Source organism: Thunnus albacares, chromosome 19 (genome assembly GCF_914725855.1).
Source record: "Thunnus albacares chromosome 19, fThuAlb1.1, whole genome shotgun sequence".
Lineage (NCBI taxonomy): Eukaryota > Metazoa > Chordata > Actinopteri > Scombriformes > Scombridae > Thunnus > Thunnus albacares.
In genome coordinates this window covers 20954818-20979054 of record NC_058124.1, presented here as the reverse complement: position 1 = coordinate 20979054, position 24237 = coordinate 20954818, and the positions used below count along the sequence as shown (strand labels likewise).

Below are 24237 nucleotides of genomic sequence, written 5' to 3'. Positions count from 1 at the left end.
CCGCCCCCTCAATCTGATTGGCTGTTACTTCTAAACATCGTCATGTGACAAGCAGTCCAACAAACGGACACAGGAAGACAACACGGACGGTGAGTAATGTCTTTTAAATTAGATAACAGTGTTTAGGCTTATTCCATTTAAACCATAGACTCTATTTAATATTTTTAGTGATTTTAAACCTCTTTGTTGCTTATATCTGGTGCTGCATTTATCAAAAATCTGTTGAGTCATTGATTTCTTTGATGTAAAGCCTGTTCTACTTAGCTTGTTCGAGCTAACTTCCCTATCATTCCTTGAGTTACAGGAAATATCTGTTATCACCATAATATCTGGGCCAATACACTGTTATGTCTGTGTTTTTTTATTGGCGTTGTAGTCTGGGTGCAGTTATCAAGAAGTGAAAGCTTTGTAGATATCAGGAAATGCACACCTTAGTTTCTGTTCCCACATGATTGAAATGTGACCCCGACTCCACGTGAGTGTGACCAGGGGTGGAAAGTACCTAAGTACCTTTTAAGGTACCTGCACTTTACTTGAACATTTCCATATTTGTTCAGAAAATATTTATATTGATCCAAAATGTTAAATCCAGTAAAAAAAAAAAATCTTGGATGTGACTTTTGTTCACAACTTCAAATTTGAGCTCCATGTGAAATCACTGCTTTATCCCTCCCTTAACCAACTAAAGAACAAAAATTAGACTCCTATGTCAGCCTAAAGGTTTGGAAAAAGTATTGCATGCTTTGATTATGTCACACCTGGGCACCTGATTGGGCAATATAATGATATTATATTGACATCGTGATATGAGACTATATCTTCTTACATTTTGGATATTGTAATATCATGAAATTGCATAAGTGTCATTGCATAGTCATTATATCCACAATACTGATGATTATTTATCAAAAGTCTCATTGTGTAAATATTTTGTGAAAGCACCAATAATCATCAATACAGTATTGATGCAATATTGATATCAAGGTATTTGGTCAAAAAATATTGTGATATTTGATTTTGTCCATGTCGCCCAGCCATAGTAACATCTCAACTACTGTGATCCTTTGTTTACCTGTCTCTGAGAATCTTCTCCAACTGGTCTATAACTCTTCACCGAAAACAAGTTTTAGATTCCTAACACTTTCAGGATTGTTTTTAAAATTATGCTTTTGACATACAATGCATCAGATGACCTCTGTATTTAAAGGAGTTGTGCCGAGGAGCTTCAGAAAAGGGAGACTAAAAAACTAAAGTTCACCTGGCTTTTGCTGTTGTTGCTCCTCGTCTCCTGCAAACTCTTTGAGAGACCAAATCAGTGCATATCTTTTTAAAACAGCATCTATAAACTCATTTGTTTTCTTTGCCTTTTTCTCTAGTTCCTAACTTTACTTTGAGGGTTACAGACTTATTTATCATTGCTTTTTCTTTTTACATTATCTTCCCTGTCTCCTCTATCTCGTCTTTTCCGTTTCCTCTTCCCTTAAAGCACTTTGTAACTTCTGTTTTGAGAGTTAAGTTTGTTTGCGTGCCCTTGTGTTACTTGTGTCAGCGTCCAGGATGACAGCGGCCCTCCTGTATTTCCTCCTGGCTGGTCCAGTGCTGCTGGTCGCTGCAAGTCCAGCTCGTGACCCAAACAATGGGACCGTACCACTGGTGCTGTGGCATGGGATGGGTGAGTGCTTCAGCCGTTTATTCATATGGTGTAAGGATACAATCATTAACATAAAACAGGTTTTAAATGAATGATATGAATTTATAAATAATTATTTTACCCCTTTAACATACAGTTTCCCCCTTTTCTTTCCCCTCAAGTAGCTTTAAGGGTTGAAAACATTAACATGCTCCACTCTGTCTGACAGATTTACAAATATATTCTTTGTCAGCTTGTTCCAGCTCTTCATGGAAACTATATGATGTTTACACCCAAATATTCAAAAATATCCAAACCTAACCTTCTGTGTTTTTATGGCTGTAAAATTTCATCAAATGGAAATATACAAGGTGCATCATTTTATACACATTTAGCATGTTTGGGAAGTTTGGGATATCTACTAACTAGAGATTTTGGGTGTATTTGGCTGCCCACAAAGAGTTTGTAATGACTGATAAGTATGATGACATTTCCTCTACTGGACACGGTACTTTTATTTGTCTTCTCTGTGTCACAATCTGTAAGGAGATAGGAAACAAAGAGCAAAGAGCAAGTTATAATTCAGGAGAGCATAATAAATCTCATGTTAATACATCAGGCTATAAATCCATGTTATTGCCTACATTTTGATGAAAATGAAGCAAAAACCAAACACCTGTCAACTAGAACATTTACACTGATGATAAGATTAGTGAGATACAAACCTCACACCACCTTTAATGCAACCTAAGTGTGAAGTTGGGGAAGCATGTTTCTAACTGAAAGGTTACTGGTGTTACTCACTGGCTTGGAAAATCCACTTTAGAAGAAGTGAAAATAACAAACACTTTCTCTTCTCTTTCAACTATAATGATGTCTGAGTTACATCGGACTGCAAGTTATAATTATTTTAATTATCAATTTGATAATTGTTGATAAAATGTCAGAAAATAGTGAAAAATGCCCCTTATAACCTCTTAAAGCCCAAGGTGATGTCTTCAAATGTCTTGGTTTAATATCATGTATGACAAGTTTCAAATCCTCAAATTTGAGGAACAGCAACCAGTGAATATTTTGCTTAAAAAATTACTAAAATGATGATTCAATAATTCAAATTGTTCGACTAATTGTTGCAGCTCTAGACTTACTTCTCTAAAGGCACTGAAGCCCTGAAGGCCTCACTAAATATCTCAGTGCTTTAAAAGTAGAAGATGTCTGTGAACCAGCCAGCTGCTTGTTTTTGACATGAATATATGTGAGAGTGAATCAGAATATCCCCAAAATGGATCTTGTTTGATCTTCATACTATAAAAAGAAAGATGAAAGAATTATAACCAGAATAAAATATGTTTGATCTATTCTCAGAGGGTTCATTCAAATATGTCACAACTTCCACTTTATTGGAGTCATGAGTTTTATGACTCTGGATGCAATAACTGATCAGAGTGCCGTAGTGGGTGTAATTTAAACCAACATAGACTATATTTACTGTGTATATATATATATATATATATATATATATATACAACTCTTTATGTGTCCACCAGGTGACAGCTGCTGCAACCCACTCAGCATGGGGGCGATAAAGAAGATGATCGAGGGGGATATTTCTGGCATTTATGTGCTCTCACTGATGATCGGGAAGAATGTCATAGAGGTATCGGCTCATTGTAAAGCTTTTATTTTAAAGTGGACACATTTCCCACTAGTGTCAAAAGTCTTACAAAGAAAACTTTATCTCTAATTATGTCTTTATTCCAAAATGATAAAGATGTTGTGGAAAATAAGATATGTACTCACTTCCTCTGACTTTTTCTAGTATTTTTATATAGTAAAACTAAAAGTAAAGTGACATTTTATGTTGTTTTATAATGTTTCTCAACCTAGATAAAACATTTTTGCGCCTATGTTTAATTTCTATAGAGGCAGATCAATAAAATAGTAAAATCAGATCCTTTAAACCAAACCACATGACATGTAAGGTTTCCTATTCTGTGATATTTGCAGTGCTTACATCAGAAAAATGGCTCCTTTACAGCGTCACTACATAATTTTCCAGTGTTGATATTCATATCGAAGCAGTAAGACTCAGTTGCTTTTTCTTTGATCTGTCGCATCAGCTCCTCTTTTCTCGGACTGTGCTCGTTAATCTGTCTGTCACGCTTCAAAACTTTTCATGTCTCTCTTTCTGCAGGACACAGAAAATGGGTTTTTCATGGATGTGAATGAGCAGGTGTCCATGGTGTGCAGCCAGCTGGCTCAGGACCCAAAGCTGAAGGGGGGCTACAATGCGATGGGCTTCTCCCAGGGGGCGCAATTTCTGTATGTGACTCCTGTTCTGGACACAGAAGGGTTTTGTTATGTGAATTTAACAAAAAGCAGACAGATACTGTGTTTGTGCAGTTTGTCCTCCTTTTGTTTCCTTATTCTGCTGCAGAGTAAAGAAAAGCTTTAAAAATACAGATAACTTGAAGAATAGTACAAAGCTTTGAGAAAATCAAGACAGGAAGGTGTTTGGACTTCACTCTCAGGCTGCGGCATGTTTTCTGTTCAAAGTATTTTGTTTCCTGACAAGAATGAGGAAGCGTGTTTTGATTCTTCCTGGTTCCTCTCTTCACAGGAGGGCCGTGGCGCAGCGTTGTCCCTCTCCACCAATGAAAACCCTCATCTCCATCGGTGGCCAGCACCAAGGTGACATCATTGTGAAAAAACCGTGACACCAGTTCAGCTCACTTCCCTGAGCGAAGCTGGCATAAAGATGATGTATTAACTTACATATGGTGGCCAAAATAACAGGAACACTTTTAACTATGATGCTAAAGCTTTGTGAAATGGCAGAACTGTTGTACTGGATTGCATTAGATTTATTTATTTATAACTCCAGCACCTTTTTTTAAGCTGTGGAACAAAGTGTGAATATAAATCATTATTATCACAAACTGTCTTGATAAGATTCAACAAGTGTCACCCATGATGAGTAATCACTGGCAGAAGTCTTCACCACGACTTTGTTGATCCTCAGGTGTGTACGGGCTGCCCAGGTGTCCCGGAGAAAGCTCCCACGTCTGCGACATGATTCGCAAAGCTCTGAACAGCGGAGCTTATTCCGACCTGGTTCAGAAACAGTGAGTAGTCTCTCCTTCCTCTCCGCCTCTCTGAGGTGTCGATGTGTCCGGCAGCTGTGACATTGTGCGACCGTCATCACCGCTGTGTGTAGACTGTTGTTCTGACTGGATGTTGTGTTCGTGTGGTTATCAGCCTGGTGCAGGCCCAGTACTGGCACGACCCCTTGAATGACGACCTGTACAAGAAGCACAGTCTCTTCCTGGCTGACATCAATCAGGAGAGGGTCAGTATGTGGATGCAGGACTTTACAAAAGCAGATCAGGCTCTTTTAACTAAAATAAAACGTAGATCATAAATTATACCAGTTTTAGATTCATTCCAGTGGCTTCCTGACACTTTTAGGGTTGATTTTTAACATTTTACTTTAGGAAGCCTTATATCTTCAGAGCAGGGACTCCTGGTTGTTCTAAGATCTGGATTTAGCTGTTGTTGCTCCTCGACTCTGGAACAGCGTTCTGCAAAGTCTCAGAGAGAACAAATCTGCACATCTGTTAAAAAAGCATCTTAAAACTTTTACTTTGTAGGTCACAACTTATTTATCTTTGCTTTTTTCTATCTACCTTTGTCCCTTTTCTTCTTCACGCAAAGCAACATTTTGAAAAGTTGCATAAACAAAGTTCATGTAAATATATAAAGGTCCTTTTTGTTACTTGTTTCAGGGTTCAGGATGAAATTTGAATTTCTTGCAGAAAACAAAAGCAAAGTTTGCATTAATGCAAAATTCAGTATTGTTCTCTCAGACACGAGGAGAGAGGTCACGCTTGTGTGCGAGCTGCGTACTATTATGGGAAACAATAAGGCCTTTGATGTATAAAGGGAATAAGTTACTAATAGCATTGGTCAAAACCAGAAGAGAAGTCATCTCATGTATACTTCCTCTGGGTTCCAGTGATATAAAAAAGTATATATTTATATTGATAAGACATGTAAATTTATTTTATTGGATTGTCTGAATCCACTCTCTTCTGTTTCAAAGGCTGTAAATGAGACTTACAAGAAGAATCTTCAGTTGCTGGAAAAGTTCGTCATGGTCAAGTTCCTGCAGGACACCGTAGTGGATCCTGTCGATACAGAGGTAACATACAACATGTGCACGCTTCGATGGTGACCGTACTAATATAAAATCGCTGTGTTTATCAAAGTAATTCTTTGATTCTTCTGTTCTTCTCGTAGTGGTTCGGATTCCTGAAAACCGGCCAGGCCAAAGAGACTGAAACTCTGCAGGAGAGCGTTCTCTACAAAGAGGTAACAGTCTTCATGATCTTTGTTGTCTTATGAGGAAAATACAGCTCATAGAGAGAATATTATCATTATTTTCAGACTGAGGTTATTAAAACACCCACATAATCATTTTCATCCTTTTTTTTTTTCATAGAGTGTCATTGTTACTCTAATGTCAGGATTGTCCGATGATGATAATGTGTTAAAGTCTACAGAGTACAGTTTGTTCTCTGTGTGTGTTTTTTCCCTCAGTTTTCTTGGTAATCTGAAACACAATACTGGGGGTTTTTCTCCTAACATACAATGAGTATAAAACTATGAGCTGACGAGGTTTCACACCGAAACATGTCAGCAGTTTTGTCAGTTCAGTTGCTAAAAATTCCCTAAAATGATTCATTCATTTACTTTTTTTTTTCTTATATCTGGAGTACCACCTTTTTCCTGATTTTGTTTTGAGGAAACAAACATGTTGATTATCTACTTTTTTTTAGAGAAAAGATAATCCTGTTATTTTAGTAGTTTGCAGCTACAGCTCCTATGAGTCATAGATGTGATATCAAAAACACTAAGTCATAAATGATTTAGATAAATTAGGGGGGAAAAAAAGTTTCTTGCTGCAAATTCCCGTAATGCAAACTGTTTTAATTAGCTTGCAACTTATTTTTAGTTTGTGCCTTTTTTCAGTTGTGAGGTTGGTTTTAATTTCAATCCTAACAGCTGATAAGAAGGTCTAAATCAATATTTAAACACCTGCCTTTATATAGTTATGTGTCAGAGATTGTAATGACTGAAGTGTGCGTTTAAATGCAGGATCGTTTGGGCCTGGCAGCGATGGAAAAGGCTGGAAAGCTGGCTTTCCTCTCAACCCCGGGAGATCACCTCCAGTTCACCAGAGAATGGTTCGACGCAAACCTGCTGCCTTATTTACGCTAGAAGTGCTGATGGGTGACGATGAATGAGACTTTAATAAAGAAAACAGAGCAGGGGTGCAGAAAGCACATCATTCCTTCTTATTGCACTGATCATTTGTTGCATGTTGTTGCCAAGATGTTAATTTTTAGCAGCTAAATTTGTGTAACGGTCTACTGCTTTACTACCACTAACACAAGACTGTCACTGTTATTTCCAGTGTGAGCTATTCTGATGAGGTCAAATGGTTTTCTTAAATGTTTTTAATTTTTAAATAAATTATGTTTACCTGTTAAATACTAAATCTGTCTACAACTCCTATACTTGTACATTCAATCCAATAAAAAGAAAGAAAACACCCAAACAAAATACATTTTATTGCAACATTTTTAATGATGTCTCCAGTACTAATGAGCAGAATTCTGATTTTGGACCCAAAAAAAAAAAAAAAAAAAAAAAATAGAGAAGAGGTAAAAGAAAAGAGACAATATAAAAGAAAATTCAGCAAAGAGCTTCAACAGCTACGAGAGCTGCAGATTAACCGAAAGAGAAACGAGCGGAGAGACGATGATGATGATGGTGGTGGGGGCTAATATTTAAGACTATTCAGTAATGATCCGGATCTATACAGGTGATTATAGCTTATACTTCCAATCTAGAGACTGAGGTGAAGCGTTCAGTAACAATCACTCGATAACATCCTCGGGTCTCTTTTTTTCCTCTCTCGACAGCAGGAGCCAGTCGCCATCGATTGAAATCTCTTTGCTCTTTACCGCAACTTTATCTTACATGCCTCCTTACGTGGAATGTATTTTTAATACTCGGGAATGTCCTATGTGTAGGTTTAAGGGAAAGCACGTGGAATGATTTTGTCCCTCCCCCCCTTATTATTATTTTTCTTTTTTTAAAGTGTCTTTTGTTCCAACATCATCTAGATGAAGAGTTTCATGATGTGAAATAGACAGCGGTGTTACACAAACACTTACTTCTATCTATGTGCTCTTAAGATGCTTTTTATATATTATTATCCACAACGAATGTTAATATTGTTATAGTCAACATCAGTGGAGGTGATATGGATGTCGTTATCCTCTGTAAAAGGGTTTTTTTTTTTTGTTTTTTTTTACAAGTGCGTTTAATGGAGCAGAAACGTATCAGGCCCGCAACTTAAAAAACACCAGCTCCCTCCTGACCAGTGAGGAGGAGGAGGAGGAGGAGGTGAAAAAAAAACCAAATACCTGAAGCGTCCTGATAGAAGAGCCTGATCAGCTGCAGTGCTTTTTGTTACAGGAGGAGACAACATCCATATAACTGATGATAATCCCCTGTTCACATGTTGGCTTTTTCTACATGTTTAAATTTAGCGTAGCATTATCCAGATAAGATAAAAAGATATGATACAGATACTGTTGGCAAAACTGTTTCTGAAAAGTGCTCACTAGCCACAGGGGGGAGAAAAAAAACAAAAAAAACAAATTTTGAATGACAAGCTGCTCCCTGCTGATTGGCTGGAGGATTTGCTCCAGCTAAAAGCGAGCAGTCCTCTTATTGGCTTATGGAAGGAACAGCTTAAGCCGTGATTGGCTGACGTGGATGAAGGGAGGGTAGATAAACGCATGACGTCCGATTCTCAGTCTACAGTGTGAGAGTTAGCTGGTGGGGGGTGGTTGACCAGTCAGGTAGGCATTTGCAAAAAAGAGAGGGGTGGGAGGGAGGTGGGGGGTTGGGGGATGTTGTCGAGTAGGGGCGGGCCGTTTCACACGCTGCCCCCTCTACCCGGCGATCTCTGTTGCTGTGGTAACGAGCTTCTGGCCGTCCCAGATGGTTTTGAACTGCTCGGGAACAGGGAGCTCCGTCTGTGAGAGGGGGGGAATCAGAGGACAGAGGAGTCATTGTACGTCCCCAAATGTATTTTTCATAAACTTGTGCTACTTAAAGATCATTCTTTTGATTTTGAGTTAACAGTTACACTCACAAATTCTCCGTCTTTGTTGGGCACCAGGATGTTCATCTCAGAGCTCTTGGCGCTGACGATCTCACATTTCAGAGAGTCTTTGCTCAGGTAGACATGGCAACCGTCGGTCTTGTTGATGGAGATAGTAGGGACCTTACCCATGACCTAACGTATGAAAAAGGCAAGACGATTAAATTTTACACAGAATTCAACAAACCATAAGTTCATCACATAAATACATGTAATGGCAGCGAAAAGATTTGATGGGACGCACGTTTCTCTTTCTACTGTCAAGATTCCCTTGAGGTAAAGAACTATGACAGACTGAGGTCACGCTGAGCAGGTTAAGAGTTGTCGATTAGCGCGTTCACGAGCGCTTAAGGGACCAGGTTACTGAGAGAAAACAGGTTACACTGGTGATCTGGTGAACATATTTACATGCACTGTAGTAAGATCTAGCAGCAGATCAGTAACCAAATTTCTGCCCTCCCCCCCCCCGACCTTATTAGTGACAGAAGATGCTACTTTTCAACTTTCACTGCAGAGAAACGAGTGTCGTCCAAGAGAAATCTATTATGGTGGCCAAGTTTCTTGTTTACATGACATTCAAGAAATCAGATTGCAGCTGTGCTCATCAGCAGAAAAAAACAAAAACAACTGAAGAATGACAGCAAAGCAGGATCTACAGAGTGATACCATGCAACAAAAATCACTTCACTCCGCAGTCTGCTGAGCGAGTGTGATACCGATGATTCCTTGGGTCTATTTATGTTGTTGTTCGAGTGCACGTCGTACACACCTGGACCTTGACATCTTTGCAGTTGATCACTTCTACGATGCCCACGACGTCATCGAACACCAGGCCCATTTTCTTACAGTTGTCTGACGAAGAGAAACAAATACAAGAAGCATGTATGTCACGTAACTGGGCGAGAGGATCATCTAGGATGAGTTGAACCAGCTCTTAACATCCAACAGTTTAGTTTTCTTCGTACCTATAGTGATGGAGTTGATTTTGCCCTTGACCTGCAGCGTGCTCTTGTTACACTTGTAAGCGTAAACGACTTGCTTCAGCTCGGTGTCGCTGATCACCAGGCCCTCCGCTCCCTCTTGGTTCTCCTACAGGACGGCAAGAAGGAGAGAAGAGAGTGAACAACAAATTAAACAAGACAAAAGCCACAAGTTGATGAGAGAACATCAGTTTAAAGTAGGATGAAACACTGGAGTTACTATAAATAAGAAATAAAGGTCAGCTATAAAAAAAAACAGTTTTTGATTAGTGATTTTTGGGTCACTGACTCATGCTTGTCTGCTGCATAAACAAACCCAAACAGAGTCATTCCAACCAAAAACAACAAAAACAAAACTCTTCCTTTTTTTTAAATCAATGTTTTTTCCTTTCAGAAGGATAAAACAACTACAAGATAAACTCTTCTAAGGTTACGTGACAGTTGTGAACCAGTAACGTACCACTTTCCACTTCTTTCCCTCCAGTTCCAAAACAGGGGGCAGCGTACGGGTCGGGGCGGCGGACGCAGCGGGTCGAGGGGAGGAGGAGAAGGGTTTGGGTCCGGCGCGCACTGGGGCACCCTGACTCCTGAGGCCGGGGTTCTTGTGGGTCTTTTGGTCATCGTTTACGTGCTTCAGGCCTGTCGAGGAAAACATGTTAAAGTCCTTTAGAGTCCTGCAGTGTAACATGTTTCAGGCTCAGACATCAAACATTAGAAATGATTTACAATAATGTGACATCGGCTCACATCCGTTTGTCCGGATACAAAACACTGAACGAGAGGAGAAACATTTTTATTCCAAAACAAGACCGCTGATTTTTAAAAATGGCTTGTTACCAACTGCACGAAACATGAGCCATAAAAGCTTCACTGACATTATGTTGCATATGTTTCTCATCTAGTATCTGTTGTTTCCTCAAGTGTTTCACTTAATGTGTTTATCAGTTAGTTTTATTAGAACAAATGTTAAAACTTCTTCTTAATTAACTGGAAGTCATGATTTTGTCCCCATGACAGATTATAAATGATGCATATTTAACAGATAAGGCTGCTGTTATTGTAGATTTTTCTTATTATCAGTAAATTCCATGAAAAGACCAAAAATATCAATTTATTAGTCTGCACATCAATAAAGTCCATATCTTATCAGTGAAGATGTCAGTCTTTAAAACAAATTACAAATACTTCCAGTTTTTTTAAAGTCTCAGTAATTTCCTTGAACAGCTACATACTGTAGTTTATATCAAATATTAGTCAAACAGGAGTAAACAGTGAGTTTGTTGGGGACCATTTTCAACCAGCAACAGATGGTGTATGTGGGATCGACAGCGCTCATGTTCATTGTTAAGAAGAACACGGTGTGTTTTTAAGAGTTTTTGGATAATAATTAAGCTCTAATTATTGGTTTTGGATTACATAAAAGTCTTGTGCATTAAAACTAAAGCCAGAGCAGATAAAACGGCTCCTCCGCTGCTGATCGGTGAGGACTGTCTGCGGTTTCCTCGGCTACCTACCCTTGGTGATGTCGGCTCCCTTGTTGATGGAGGCGAACAAAGCGTTGCGCTCGTCGCCGCCGCCGCCGCCTCCGCTGGAGGATCCGCTGATGTCCAAGGAGGGAGGAGGTGGTCCAGGTGGAGGTGGGGGAGGGCATCCACCAGCAGGAGCACTGGGAGGAGCTGCGGAGGCTGAAGCCATGGGGCCCTGAGGTGGAATTTAACATTTAATCATATCATATCTTTAATTCAGTGGTAGGCTAAATATTTGGGCCTGTAACACAATGAACGAAGTTTTCCCTTTAATGGATGACATCAAATCTTTTACATGACTCTTCATAAAGACTCATGTAAAACCCCAACTAATATGATTATTAACTTACAAGATGCATAATATAACTTAGCCTGTCTGACCATCAATAAATGGTAAATGGACTGCACTTATATAGCGCCTTTCTAGTCTTCCAATACATGCCACACACACACACACACACACACACACACACAGTACAGCCATTGGGAGCAATTTGGGGTTTAGTATCTTTCCTAAGGACACTTCGACATGTGGACTGGAGGAGCCGGGTATCGAACCGCCAATCTTCTGATTAGTGGACAACCTGCTCTACCTCCTGAGCCACAGCCGTCCCCAACAATAAGTGAAGCAGGCCACTGATTATTGTGTGAGGATAAGCTGTGAATTACATTTCTAATCTCATGTATGTTCATGTCATTTTTTTGCCAAATCAGTATCAACATAAGATGCTGTCTGTTTGTCGTTGCTTACATATGGAAATGATGATATCTCACCCTCAGATACAATCCTAGAACTGTTTTATAAATCAATGTTATTCTTAAATGAATTAAAATAAAACACATTGGGTTGTGTTTTCACTGTGCACAGTGCTGCAACCCCTGCATTAATCTGTCCGAGTCAAATGTCTACATGTAAAGAAGTTGGAGTGTTTTCACTAAAGACAGTCGAGGAAGGTAATAAAACACAGGAAACTGAAGTGTAGCAGCACTATAAAGACTTACACTCTTGCTCCAGGTCAGTCCGGTGGTGTGGTGCTGCTTGATGTAGTCCTGCATCTCAGTCCAGATGGAGACGTAGGCCTTCACCCAGTCCACATGTGTCTTGTCCCTGTGAGAGATGACAGGAAAAAACAGGATTATCTGTCAGATCTTCAAGTCTTAGGGCCTTGTATTGTTTTGTATTGTTTTAGCGGTTTCTTGTTCCTGTGTTCCCTCTGTCCCACAGGAAGACAGACAAAGCAGCTACCGTGTTGGCACGAATATAAAAAACGATATTTTACTCAGGAAATTACATTTGAAAAAAGTGGGAGTCGTCTTATATTTGAGGACTAGACATTTATGTGTCCACATGATCAGAGAGACGCTGTCAGATCAGCTTCTACATGAGTGTGTTGTATTAGTTAGATGCGTCTTTTAGATTTATTCTGCCCTAAAAAGTGTTTTGTTAGCTCAGATGAATTTATAGGAGTTCCTGATGGCTCGTGCTGTGTGTTTTTTCTGTCATGAAGGATGACGAGTGAGAAGGAGTCCGCTGCGTTTTATGATGTTTTTACTGCCGAAAATGGAGCGTGGACCGTAACGTCTGACGAGCGGCCAAGAATTACTCGCTGTCAAGTTAAGATGAAGAGCTCAAAAAACACTGAGCTGAAAAATGCTGATGGCCGGAGAAAATCATTTTGACAGGCGAGTGTGCGAGTATGTGACTGACAGGATACACACACACACAAACACACACAAACACACACTTGGGATTTACATTCTGCTTTATCAGTATTATTCGACTTTTACAAGAGAAAAAGCTTCAATTACGAGGACCGTTCTTCTTGGATTAATAATGTCTCAGAAACTTTCCCAACGGGACAAGTGTGATTGATGAAGTGCGTTTATCTTCAAAAAGTTTATTTTCCTATATATAAATAGAGTTGTCTTACATTCGGGCCAAACTTACCACTAAGCCAAGATCTTAAATTGGTTGAATGGACTGTTCTGATCCTGTATTTTTACACTTGTATATAGCATTAGGCTCAGGTTATGCTCGTTAAGAGGCAGCTTGTACGGCTACAATTCAGACCATGCCGAATTGTTTATAGTTGTTATGAACGGCTACACTAAACTCCAACAACTGTCTCCGTGAAATCATTCATACTGTTGCACTCAGTTGTTCACATGAAAATAATTGTGAAAAGAATGGGGGGAAAAAACAGGAGCTAAAGAGAGAAGGTAAAACTCTCAGCTCAGCTCGCAAATCACAACGCAGCTTAACTCTTCTGCATTCAACTCAGCGCAGTGTTTACTGACGAATCTGAAAGCAAGATTTTAAGTGTGAATGACTGAAACCTTTTAACATCACTCAAACTCAAGTCTGCTCATAAAAATAACACACAAGCTGCGATTTCAGGTCTAAATACAGGAAGTCTACAGCCAACATGTGTCAGCGTGTTGTGTGGCTGTGCTGACTCAGTAAAACTGTGGGGTGCCTCAACTTTAAAAAAAAAAAAAAAAAAAAGCACAGAGGAAGGAAAAGATGGAAGACAGATGGGTCCAGCAAAACAGTTTGGCTGCATTTTAAAAGTTCCTCAGATGCTTTTATTCATCAGATGTTACAAAACCCGAATGACAGTGAAAAGAAAAGAACTATTAGCCAAAGGAATCCCTCTAGATTGTTATTGTGTTAGATCCTAACAGCTTTAAAGAAGCTTTACTTACTTTTCCTTGTACTCCTTGAGCACACGGTTGGTGTAGAACATAGCGGCGTCCTGCATCTCTTTAACGTAGGGGCCTGGTTTAGGAGCCTGGGACACAGAAATAATGAGAAAACAATTACATACATGTCTAAAAAAGTGATGTTGCACTTTGCACTGTAGTCAACCACAGAAAATCTTGGTCAACTGGAATCATACATTATCTTCAACTAATCGATTAGTGTGAGGGGATATTTAGATGTTTGGGGTTATTTTTGGCAGTTGTTCTCGTTGTTATGAGTATAGGAGAAACACTGATTCAGTAAACGTTGAGTACAGTTAGACCCAGCAGTCTCCATCAGGTTGGGAGAGTTCAAAGTGGTGAAAACAACGGGGGTGTTTTGAATACATAATAGTCTGTCCCTCCCACTAAAGGAAATAATGGATTAATCCTGGAAGGCTGTAGATGTAGCACTTCTCTCATTATGAAAGTAACAGCGATTATTTGACCAATAAGAATTTAGCCGAACAAGAGCATAGGCAACAACTAATCGACCAGTCGACCAGAGGACTGCAGCTCTACTTCGCTCAGTAGCAAAAGTGGGGTATAAATAATAAATTCAGTTTACCGGCATAGCTTCTGATGAGATCTTCAAGATAAAGGCGTACAAAGAATGAATGCATCTATTATGTGTAAACTGAATGTATTATTCATAAGAATCAAAACAAAGAGTTGATCATCTAAAGTGTAACAGTGAAGCTCTGTTGCTGACAGTCGCGTCGGCCAAGAAACTGTCGTTCTTGCTCAGCAGACAGTGATGACAGAATCAAAGAGTGGCTTTTTTCCCAGCTATTATACACTCATTTATCCTCCCGCACATAAACAAAAGACACACACACACACACACACACACACACACACACACACACACACACACACAGTCCCTCACTGTAACACACACAAACCACAGTGCCAAAAAGGCTTCATTTCCTGCCTGTTGACCACTCCCACCCCCCACCCCCCCAGTCTCACCATGGCGACCCATCCGAGCGCAGGCACGCTCTCGCTGACGGCGGAGAGGTGGTTGAATTGCTTCGAGGTGCGGTTCTGCTCGCGGAACGCCTGCACCTGCTGGATGGCTTTGGACACCGGCTGCATGAGAGTCGTCAAAACGGCCTGAAGAGGAAAGAGATGAGACACGTTTTTAAAACTTCCTGTTAATCACGTGGGGATGTTTTAACAAGTTTTTTAGGAAGTTAAACTGGTGACTTTCTGTGTGCAGGAACAAAAAAATTTAGTAACAACAGCATCTGCAATTTCTCATTTCAAGTAAGAGGATTTACAACCATGAAACTTCAATTTGTAGACGTCATTTCTTGCACATTTAACATTAAACATTAACTCAGCAGGTTTTAAATGCAAATATGAACGAGCAGAAATGACATCGTGACAGTGAGTCTGTACAGGAGAGTGAAGAGGTTGCAGGGTTGTAACACAGCAGACAAACATGATGAATTATGCAAATCCTTCAAATTAATTCATCGATAAGCTTTATGGTTAACTGACTGAGCGAGTGTGTTTAACTCACATCAGAGGGCTTCTGGGAGGAGGAGGCTGTTACAAGGAGCTGTCTCTGACTGGAGAACGCCTGCTTCATCATTTCCGCCTGTGAGGAGAAGTTTAGGAAGAGTTTAACAACAACAACAACAGAGATGTGTGAGGAACAAAAGATCATCCTGGTTGTTTTGAATGTTTTATCTCACTATAAACGAGATATTTACAATATTCACAAACATGCAAGCAGCTGGTTTTTTCTCTGCTGGTTGATTTTTATACTAGAACTGCAACAAGTAGTTGATTAATCGATTAGTTTAGGCAACAAGGGCTGCAGCTACAATTATTTTCGTTAGTGATTAATCTGTTGATTATTTTCTCAATTAAAATCGATAAGTTGTTTGGTCTAAAATGTTGATCGTTGCTCCCCGAAGTCAAAGCTGCAACCTAAAATATCTTGTTTTGTCGGGTCTGCACCCTCCGTAAGCAATGTACCGCTGCGGACGGTGCCAGCAGCAAAACCTATTTTAGCCTCCTAAATAACTATAGATAAGTATCTCAAACAACCCACTTCAAAAATACCAAAATATCCCTTTAAGGACATCACTTTGGGCTCTGGGAAGTTGTGATGAGTGTTTGTCACTTCTTTTTGATCTTTTTAATCTAGAAAATAATGGACAGATTAATCAGTGTTATACCATAACTATGTATATATATAACCATAATGTCAACTAAAGGCTGCTTGTAAAAAGGTAAAAAAAACAAACAAACAACAACAAATCAGTACGCTTTGGAAAAAAAACATCAGAAGTATTGTAAGATATGTGTATGGGATGATCCTTTAAGTGGAGTATGTATCAGACGTGACTATTTAACTGGTAGATTTTTTTCCTATTTTGCATCTAAAACCATTACTTACATGTTTCAGGACATCGCCTCCGATCTTCTGGCTGAGGGAGATGTACTGGGCCACAGAACCATTAACAATCCCATCAAAGGCCTCGACGTATGCAGACACAGCTATTAAAAAAAAAAAAAAAGAACACTTAAGGCATAAAAAGGCATTTAAACAAGGTCATGATATGGAAAGTAAAAAACAGAAAAATAGACAAAAAATAGACAAGGAAATCAAAGTTATAGTTTAGTTATCGCACAGTAACAAACAGCCGCAAATCTAAGTAATTGTCAACAGAATGTGAAAACAGTAGGTGGTTGGTTAAAGTGCATCAATACATCCTCAGTTTTACAGCTGACAACACTGAATGCTGACAAAGCTGCTAACTCGTTACACTTATTGGTGCTAATGAGGTCAGCGGCTCACTGTGTCAGGGGATTTGTTATCTTGTTTGTCTGAGGAGGACAAACTGTTGAGGTAGCGCTGATGCGAGGTTTGCACGATCATGTTTGTCTGTTTTCTTAAAAAACAGGATCTTATCCTCACACATCTCGTTTCAAGTTAAGTGGAATTTTTCTATCGTAATTACACTCGATGATTACCTCCTCCAGCAGACCCTCCAGCGCCGCCTCCCTGGCCTGACATGGACTCCAGACGGCCCACCGCCACTTCCAGCCGCTGCACCAGACTCGCCAACTCTGCCATACCTGTGAGACCAGATGAAGAAGGTTGAGAAGGGTGCCAGCAGGGAGAAGAGACGCCAAGCGGGAGCTGGCAGCTTTACTGGCTCCTGGTCAACCTATCGTACAGCCAGGAGATATTCAAATCCCCTTTTGGCAACAGCAGTAATTATCTGTAACTGCACTGGTTTCTTCACTTTAACGAGCTCTTGGTGGAGGCAAGCAGCCCATTTGATTATTAATAATAAATTATAAAAGCACCTTTCATGTATCCCAAGGACACTTTACATACAGAAAAATAAGCAAAAAAGACAGATGGACTTAACTTTTGAAGAAGGGTTTGTGTTGATCTACACTCGCAAATATTACACTTGGTTAATTCAAAATATTTGTAACATAAAATACAAGGTTTTGCCTTCATTTGATAGTATGACAATATAAAGAGGTACAGGAAACGCAAGGAGAGAGAGAAGTGATGACATCCAACGCAGGAATCGAACCAGGAACGTCACAGTTATACGATAAGTGATTCTTAAAAATCACTTAATGATCTAGATGCCCAATAAAATATAGGCTGAAATTATTTGACGCTGGAGCTCAGTTGCTAAACTACCTCAAAAACCACAAGAAAATATTCCTTCATTTTAAGGGTAATCGGATGCTAACTCCAATTCTCCAGCTTTTCCGATCTTTGTATTTGTCCTGGTGTTTGTGTTTGACACATACTGTAGGTCAGCTGTTCTTGATCATGGTGGCTCAGAGGTAGTTTCTGTTCTAGTCCTCTAGTCAGGGACTGATTCACATCTGGGAAACAAGGTTACTGCAACTGACGATTAATTGGTAGGGTTAAAAATAAAAATAAAAACACAGGCATGCTCTGCTCCCTGGACATGTTTGGCTTTGGTTGATTTAGTCCTGCGAGGCTCGATATATTTAGTGTGTGTAACTTCCAGGAATTTGATGTCAACATCTGTATCTTTACTTCACTGAAGCTTGTGTTTGTATCTATCCTGATGATGATTATCCTAAAGAACCTGGACATAAGTTTATACTGAATGTCACCGTCCTCCACTGCCCACACGAACACAACTGCTTTCAATAAATTTAGTCAAAAAAATGTTAATGTGCAAGTTTTAAGGGGGCCCTGTGGTGAAAATCACTGAATTCCACCTTAAGAGTGGTTGAGTAACACAAGAGAGGAAGAATGGGATTGCTGGTAAACAGGTCAGGACTTGCTGGGTGAAGGTATGTGAATCATTATTACCAGTTACTGCTCAGTGTAGACCTGTCCTGTCATCCCAGCTATGTCATGTATGGCTACAGGTGAGCTGTGTATTAGTCTAGTAGTTTGTTTAAAAACACACACTAGAATGTTTTTCAAAAGTTTTTTTAAAGAGTAGACGACAAACTGAAGTTTAGCATTTCATGCAGTTGTATAAAAGCAGCATGTCCTTTACTAGTAGTTAATGATCATATTGTTATTTAGGGCTGAAATTAATGAGAAGTCTCATTATTGATTAATTTGACGATTATTTCTCTATTAATTGATTCATTTTTTTGTCTATAAAATGTCAGAAAATAGTGTAAAATGCCTGTTATAGTTTCTTATAAACTATCAATTAATCTGTCATTATTTTCTCAGTTAATTGATTAATTGTTTGGTTTTATTAAGAAATTAAATTTTCATTTATAGAAGACTAAAGAAACCAGGAAATATTCACATTCAAGAAGCTGGAACCAGAGAATTTAAACATTTTGACTTTATAGAATGACTCAAAGCGATTAGTCGATTATTAAAATAGTTGGTGATTTATTTTCTGTCAATCAACTTGAAGCTCTACTTTAAAATGTCTTGATTTGTCCGATCAACAGTCCAAAAATCAGATATTTAGTTTACTGTCATGAATGACACACAAAAAAAGCTTCATATCCTCACATTTGAGAGGCTGCAACCAACATAGTTTAGCATTTTTTCTTAAAAAAAAAAAAAAAAGACTAAAGCAATTATTCAACCATCAGAATAGTTGCTGATTAATTTTCTGTCATTCGACTAATGTCTAAACTTTACAGCAGCAGTCCAGGTTTAGGAAACGGTTACACAGCAGCAATTCATTCTGTAGTGAACGAGGCTCCAACATGCATAACGATACTCCTGAAAAGACCCCTTCAAGTACATGATTAACTAACTTCAATTGGAGTGTAGCATAATCTTACACACCTGACGAGAAAGGCTGACATTACATAAGACCGCCGTCACCTGACACCGCCTTCATCTACAAGACCGAGAGTGCCTCCAGTCTCAGGTACTTACACCTGGCCGACGTTGAATGGAGCCACACAGACCACTCTCGCTAATGAGTCCACGTAAGGCCGGAGATCTCCGAGATAACCCCGTCTCTACCGTCTCACTTTCACTACAGACGCACTGGACTAAATCTTAAGATATCTAGTGACTGATGGAGCTTAACGTTTCTGGCTGCGACAGCTGAACTTTCCTGTTTATAATAACGGTATCAAAAACACTCCAGTAACAGCATCGAATGTCTGGTCAGATTTGTAATCTTGTCAACTTATATTTTAATCACATAGTTTTCTTTTAAAACCAAATTCTAGCCAATTTGATATTGTACAGCTGCTTCTGTTTAAGCAACATTTAACATTTGAAAAATGTGGTTGTTTTGTAGAGAGACATGCTTTTCTCTCTTTCATTGGTAGTGAAACTCAGGTATCATATCTTCAATAGTACTGAAAAACTGCAAACTGATGCAGATGTTTGGAAGTTGCTGACAGATGTTTTGTTTTTGGGATAAATCTTTAAATACGGGTAAAAAATTAAGAGGATGCAAATGTTTCCTCCATACTTTTTATCTATGTCAAGTTGGAAAAGTTGCTAAAACAGCTGGACTTAAAACCATCATCATCATCAAATAAATGTTATAATTGTCTAATCAAGCAAATATGTCAAACATTGTCCAATTCCAGCTTAATCAGTGGGAGAATTTCCTGCTTTCTCTGTTTTATCTCACTGTAGATTAAATATCTTTGAACTTTAGACTGTTGGTTGGACAAAACAAGTAACGTGAACATGTCACCTCAGAATTTAAGGAATGGTGATGAGCATTTTGCATAATTTGCAGGGTTTTTTTTTATAAACCAAATGATTAAATCAATCATGAAAATGTTTGTTAGTTGCAGCCCTAGAAGCTGCCGACAGACGACATTTGATGCCTTTGCTGAATCTTTAAATCTTATTCAAGTTAAACCGCAGGTGGAAATAATTTAGAAAGCATTAGGCTATCATATGGCTCAGACTTGCCCCTAAGATCCGTATTAATCATAGTGTTGTAGATAGTCTAACAGCAGCCTAAAGGCAGGGTGAGGCAGGTAATACTTCCCTGAGTGCTGCTCAGTGATTCATGTCAATAGGTCGGTCTATCAGCAGCATTATATTACTGTAACCCTTAAAAGATGTTTATTGGAGCTACTGAAGGAGAGATGATGTCACCTTTGTAAACAACGACACAAAACTTCTAGTCCTAAAAGACTTCCGATGGCCGGCTAAGTAAGTATTCGTGCAGCGGCTCCATTTCAAAATGCCTCAACTTCCTCCTTTTTCCACCTCATTTGCCCATTCACAGTAGTAAATTCATTTCTCCACAAGGCTTGGTGATAAAATTAGATTATGGCAGGACACACACCCTTACTACCCTTGACCTAAAAGCCTTTTAAGGCCAACAGCAGCTTTTGTACCTGCAGAAACCAGAGTTCAACTGTTACATTTCCTGGTCTCAGCTGAGATATGACTCACCAGCAATGGAGGAAGGGAACAGCCCTTCAAGGTGTGTGTGGGAGTAATAAACCCCCCAAAAACAAGCACCTAAATGTGTGAGCTACTTCCAAAAAAAAAAAGACACTGTATAAGACTAACTGCACTGTTTATAATTATGTTAACTTATTCCTGTTCTGCAGAATTGCAAATCCCTCAGTGGGACACGTTTGAGCTTACTGCATATCCTGCTACATCAGTTTAAATGCTGGATATATCCTAAAGTGTGCACAGCTCTGTGTGGTAAAACAGTGACCACATATGTTAAAAGCAAAGTGCTGACCATCAAGGAAACTTCACCGACAAGAGAGAGAGGGAACAAGTTTCCAGAGAAGTGAGGGCAGATATAGCAATGACTCAAGCCAAGAGTCACGTCTTTCAAATAACATTATTTTCCTTAGATTCAAACATGATAAAAAGGCCAGACAGCCAAAACTGGAGCTTAAACACAACTTCAGGAGTTGCAGGAAGCCAAGTCAATAGCAGCCTTTTTAACTAGAATGTGCAAAATCCCATGAAAAGACCAAAAAACAACAATTAATTGATCCTAATAACAAGTATTGTACGTGCAATCAAAGCATGACATAGCCATACAGCTCTGTTGTTGTCCAAATACTATTAAAAACATCTAAATGAGCCACACTGCTCCACTGGCTGACATGTTATTTCATTACAAGGAATTGAGTACCACATATATACACATATTTCTCCTCTTTTCCAATCTCTCTGGTGTATTCTTTCAGTCGTTCTTCACATTATACTTGATGAAGACAAACATCAGATCACCTTAAAAGATGTTGCCCACCTGAGACCCAAATCTGCAGCTGAAAATATCCAAGAAATACACAATTTTCTTCAGTCTGTGTAACATTTTCTAAAAACTACGATGCCAAGCTGTTATGGGAAATGACTGAGCCTGAAATTTCATATTTGTGACCTGTTTTTTTGGCCCCAGACAGGATAAGGAAGCCAGAAAGTACTGAGAGATGGATCAAAACATTGTTGGTTTTAGTCTTTTCATGGGATTTGTTGACCATAACAGAGGTGCGGAATGTCACCAGCCTTATATTTTAAAACTAAATTTCAGGCTAGGAACTGTTTAATTTGTTTTGCAGATGTACTGTGTTTTGTTTTTTTTAAAGTATGAATCATATGCTGCGATGAAACCCAGAAGACAAACACGAGTGTGTATTTTACAAATTTGTTGAGCAAGATCTGTGTAATGAGTGTCACAAAAGGGCGTGTACTGCATTTTATCTTCTTGAAAACTGGCTCAAGAGCTCTTGCTCTATGGACTGCTGCATTTTACACCTGGATTACACTGACTCTCTCTACATTATAGCTCTTGCTGGTCTTCCTAGAATATTAAAAACCCTGCCTGGACTGTATTCATAGACCTACTTCTGTGGACATATGGCAGAAATGTTCTGCGTAGAGCACCATCAGCATGCAGGGACAGTCAAGTAGGTTAGGCCTGTGTGTGTGTGTTTGTGCCTCTCTGCCTGGGGGCCAGACGTTCAGACATAAAGGAAGAAGCGTCCAACTCAGTGTGTTATATATGTGTGTCTGTAGCCTTTACCATGGGTTAAAAAAAAAAACCAAAACACACATCATGTCTTCTTTGTCGCAGAGGGAGAAGTAGGCCAAAGCAATGGCGGTGAGCTCTAACCTTCCCTACAGTCCTACTTCGGTGGGCTCTAAGGGCTCCAACAAATCAAGCCCAAGCCGCTGATGTTAATGCGATCACTGGAGTTTCAATCAGACGGCCGGGGGATGCTAGCTGTGCGGCTAGCAAAGCCGGCGATGGGTGTTGTGGAGAATTCTGTATCCCGGGCAAGTTCAAGCTCCCCCCCCTCAAACGGTTCCCTACTAGCACAATCGATTAAATGTGAGTCGTGAGGAGATATTATGACAACTTATCGCTGATGAAATATATATCCTTTCTACGTAATGTTAACTTGTGCTAGCAACCCGTTTCATATATGAGGGAACATCCTGCGGGGTGTACGAAAAATGTCAAAACACCGTCGGCGACACTAGCTAGCTACAGTAACGTCTGTTTCATAAAGCAGCACAGAAAGTAACCGTTAATAGTAACCGTTACGCGTTTAAATGCAGTTAATTTGTTAACAGCTAACAGTTGTGCAAGTTATTTTCTCTCCTTCTCTCTGATGAGTGTCTGATGTGCTGTCTGTTTCGGCATTTCCTGGTTTTTTTTTTCTTCTCTCTCTCTCTCATGCACTCACACACACCCCTCCCTTCAGTGTTAGCTAATGTTGCACTACTCTGCAGGGGGAGAAAAAAAAAGAAGTTCCCACATTTCAGCGAGCCAGTGTCTCATCACATAGAGAGAAGAAGTCTGAAATTAACGGGAGGTTGTAAAATAATGCAAGTCTGTGTCAGGCAACGGTTAGATTTTTTTTGTGGCTATCGGTGTAGCAGCCTCGGCTAGCCGGGTGTGTTAGCGTCACACCGATTTCAATAAATAATTTCTGAATGATTGAATGCCGCGGCGGGGACGAAGCGGCGACGCACCGTTTGTCTCTTTCGCTTAATTTAGACGCTCTAGCGAAAAAAGGGCTTCAAACAGCACAGCGCAGGAAGTGCACGCCGCTTACCTGCTATAAACGGGTCGAGCAGTGATTTGGTCCTTTTGTATCAGCCTCGGTTTCGCCGTGGGGAGTGAGCTGTATGCAGAAGGCTTGCAGACCAGACTGGGCTTCGTCTTTTTTTTTCTTCCTGTGTGTCAGTGAATTTACCCAGCTGTCACCGCGCCGCGTTTCCGCCCTTGTTCGCGCAACTAATTCCTTTCCCATATAAGGAGTGTGAGAGGCAGAGGGCAGCAAAATAAGAAGAAGAAAGAAAGAAAAAAAAAAATGAAACAACTGCTTTCCTTCCTCTCATGACATACTGTGTATCTCTGTTGATTGGCCGGCATACATGTTATCATGGCTGAAGAAGATACAAGGACTCAAACGCCTCAAAAAGAAGAGTCACAAATCCCCTGGTGGAGTATTCACTCAAGTACAGTTTTAGGTACTTTTACTTTACTTTACTTTAAAGTAAAGCACCTGTCTTGAGGAGATAAAGGCCTGGATGAGCACACATTTCCTCCAGTTAAACAGCAGCAAAACTCCAGGTTCATCCTCCATACCTCATCTCACCTTTGACAGCCAGGACATCCTCCTCAGTCACTAATCTGGCTGTTAGGTTTGACCCTCAGC

The 24237-nt window shown here is 39.7% G+C and overlaps 2 protein-coding genes across 2 annotated transcripts; one reads left to right on the top strand and one right to left on the bottom strand.

Moving 5' to 3' along the window:
- Positions 1–7357, top strand: ppt1 (palmitoyl-protein thioesterase 1 (ceroid-lipofuscinosis, neuronal 1, infantile)). Its single transcript, XM_044334927.1, has 10 exons — positions 1–89; positions 1550–1672; positions 3178–3287; positions 3825–3952; positions 4251–4321; positions 4653–4755; positions 4889–4979; positions 5733–5831; positions 5930–6001; positions 6788–7357. The coding sequence occupies exons 2-10, from the start codon at positions 1558–1560 to the stop codon at positions 6908–6910; spliced, it is 912 nt and encodes a 303-aa protein (XP_044190862.1). The 5' UTR covers positions 1–89; positions 1550–1557; the 3' UTR covers positions 6911–7357.
- A 617-nt stretch (positions 7358–7974) lies between these two features.
- cap1 (CAP, adenylate cyclase-associated protein 1 (yeast)) lies at positions 7975–23771 on the bottom strand. The gene is made up of 13 exons (XM_044334925.1): positions 23632–23771; positions 17110–17214; positions 16532–16632; positions 15647–15724; positions 15091–15234; positions 14083–14168; positions 12379–12484; positions 11365–11551; positions 10311–10489; positions 9836–9959; positions 9640–9722; positions 8862–9005; positions 7975–8742 (listed from the first exon to the last, which is right to left on the bottom strand). The coding sequence occupies exons 2-13, from the start codon at positions 17210–17212 to the stop codon at positions 8659–8661; spliced, it is 1419 nt and encodes a 472-aa protein (XP_044190860.1). The 5' UTR covers positions 17213–17214; positions 23632–23771; the 3' UTR covers positions 7975–8658.
- Positions 23772–24237: the final 466 nt, after the last annotated feature.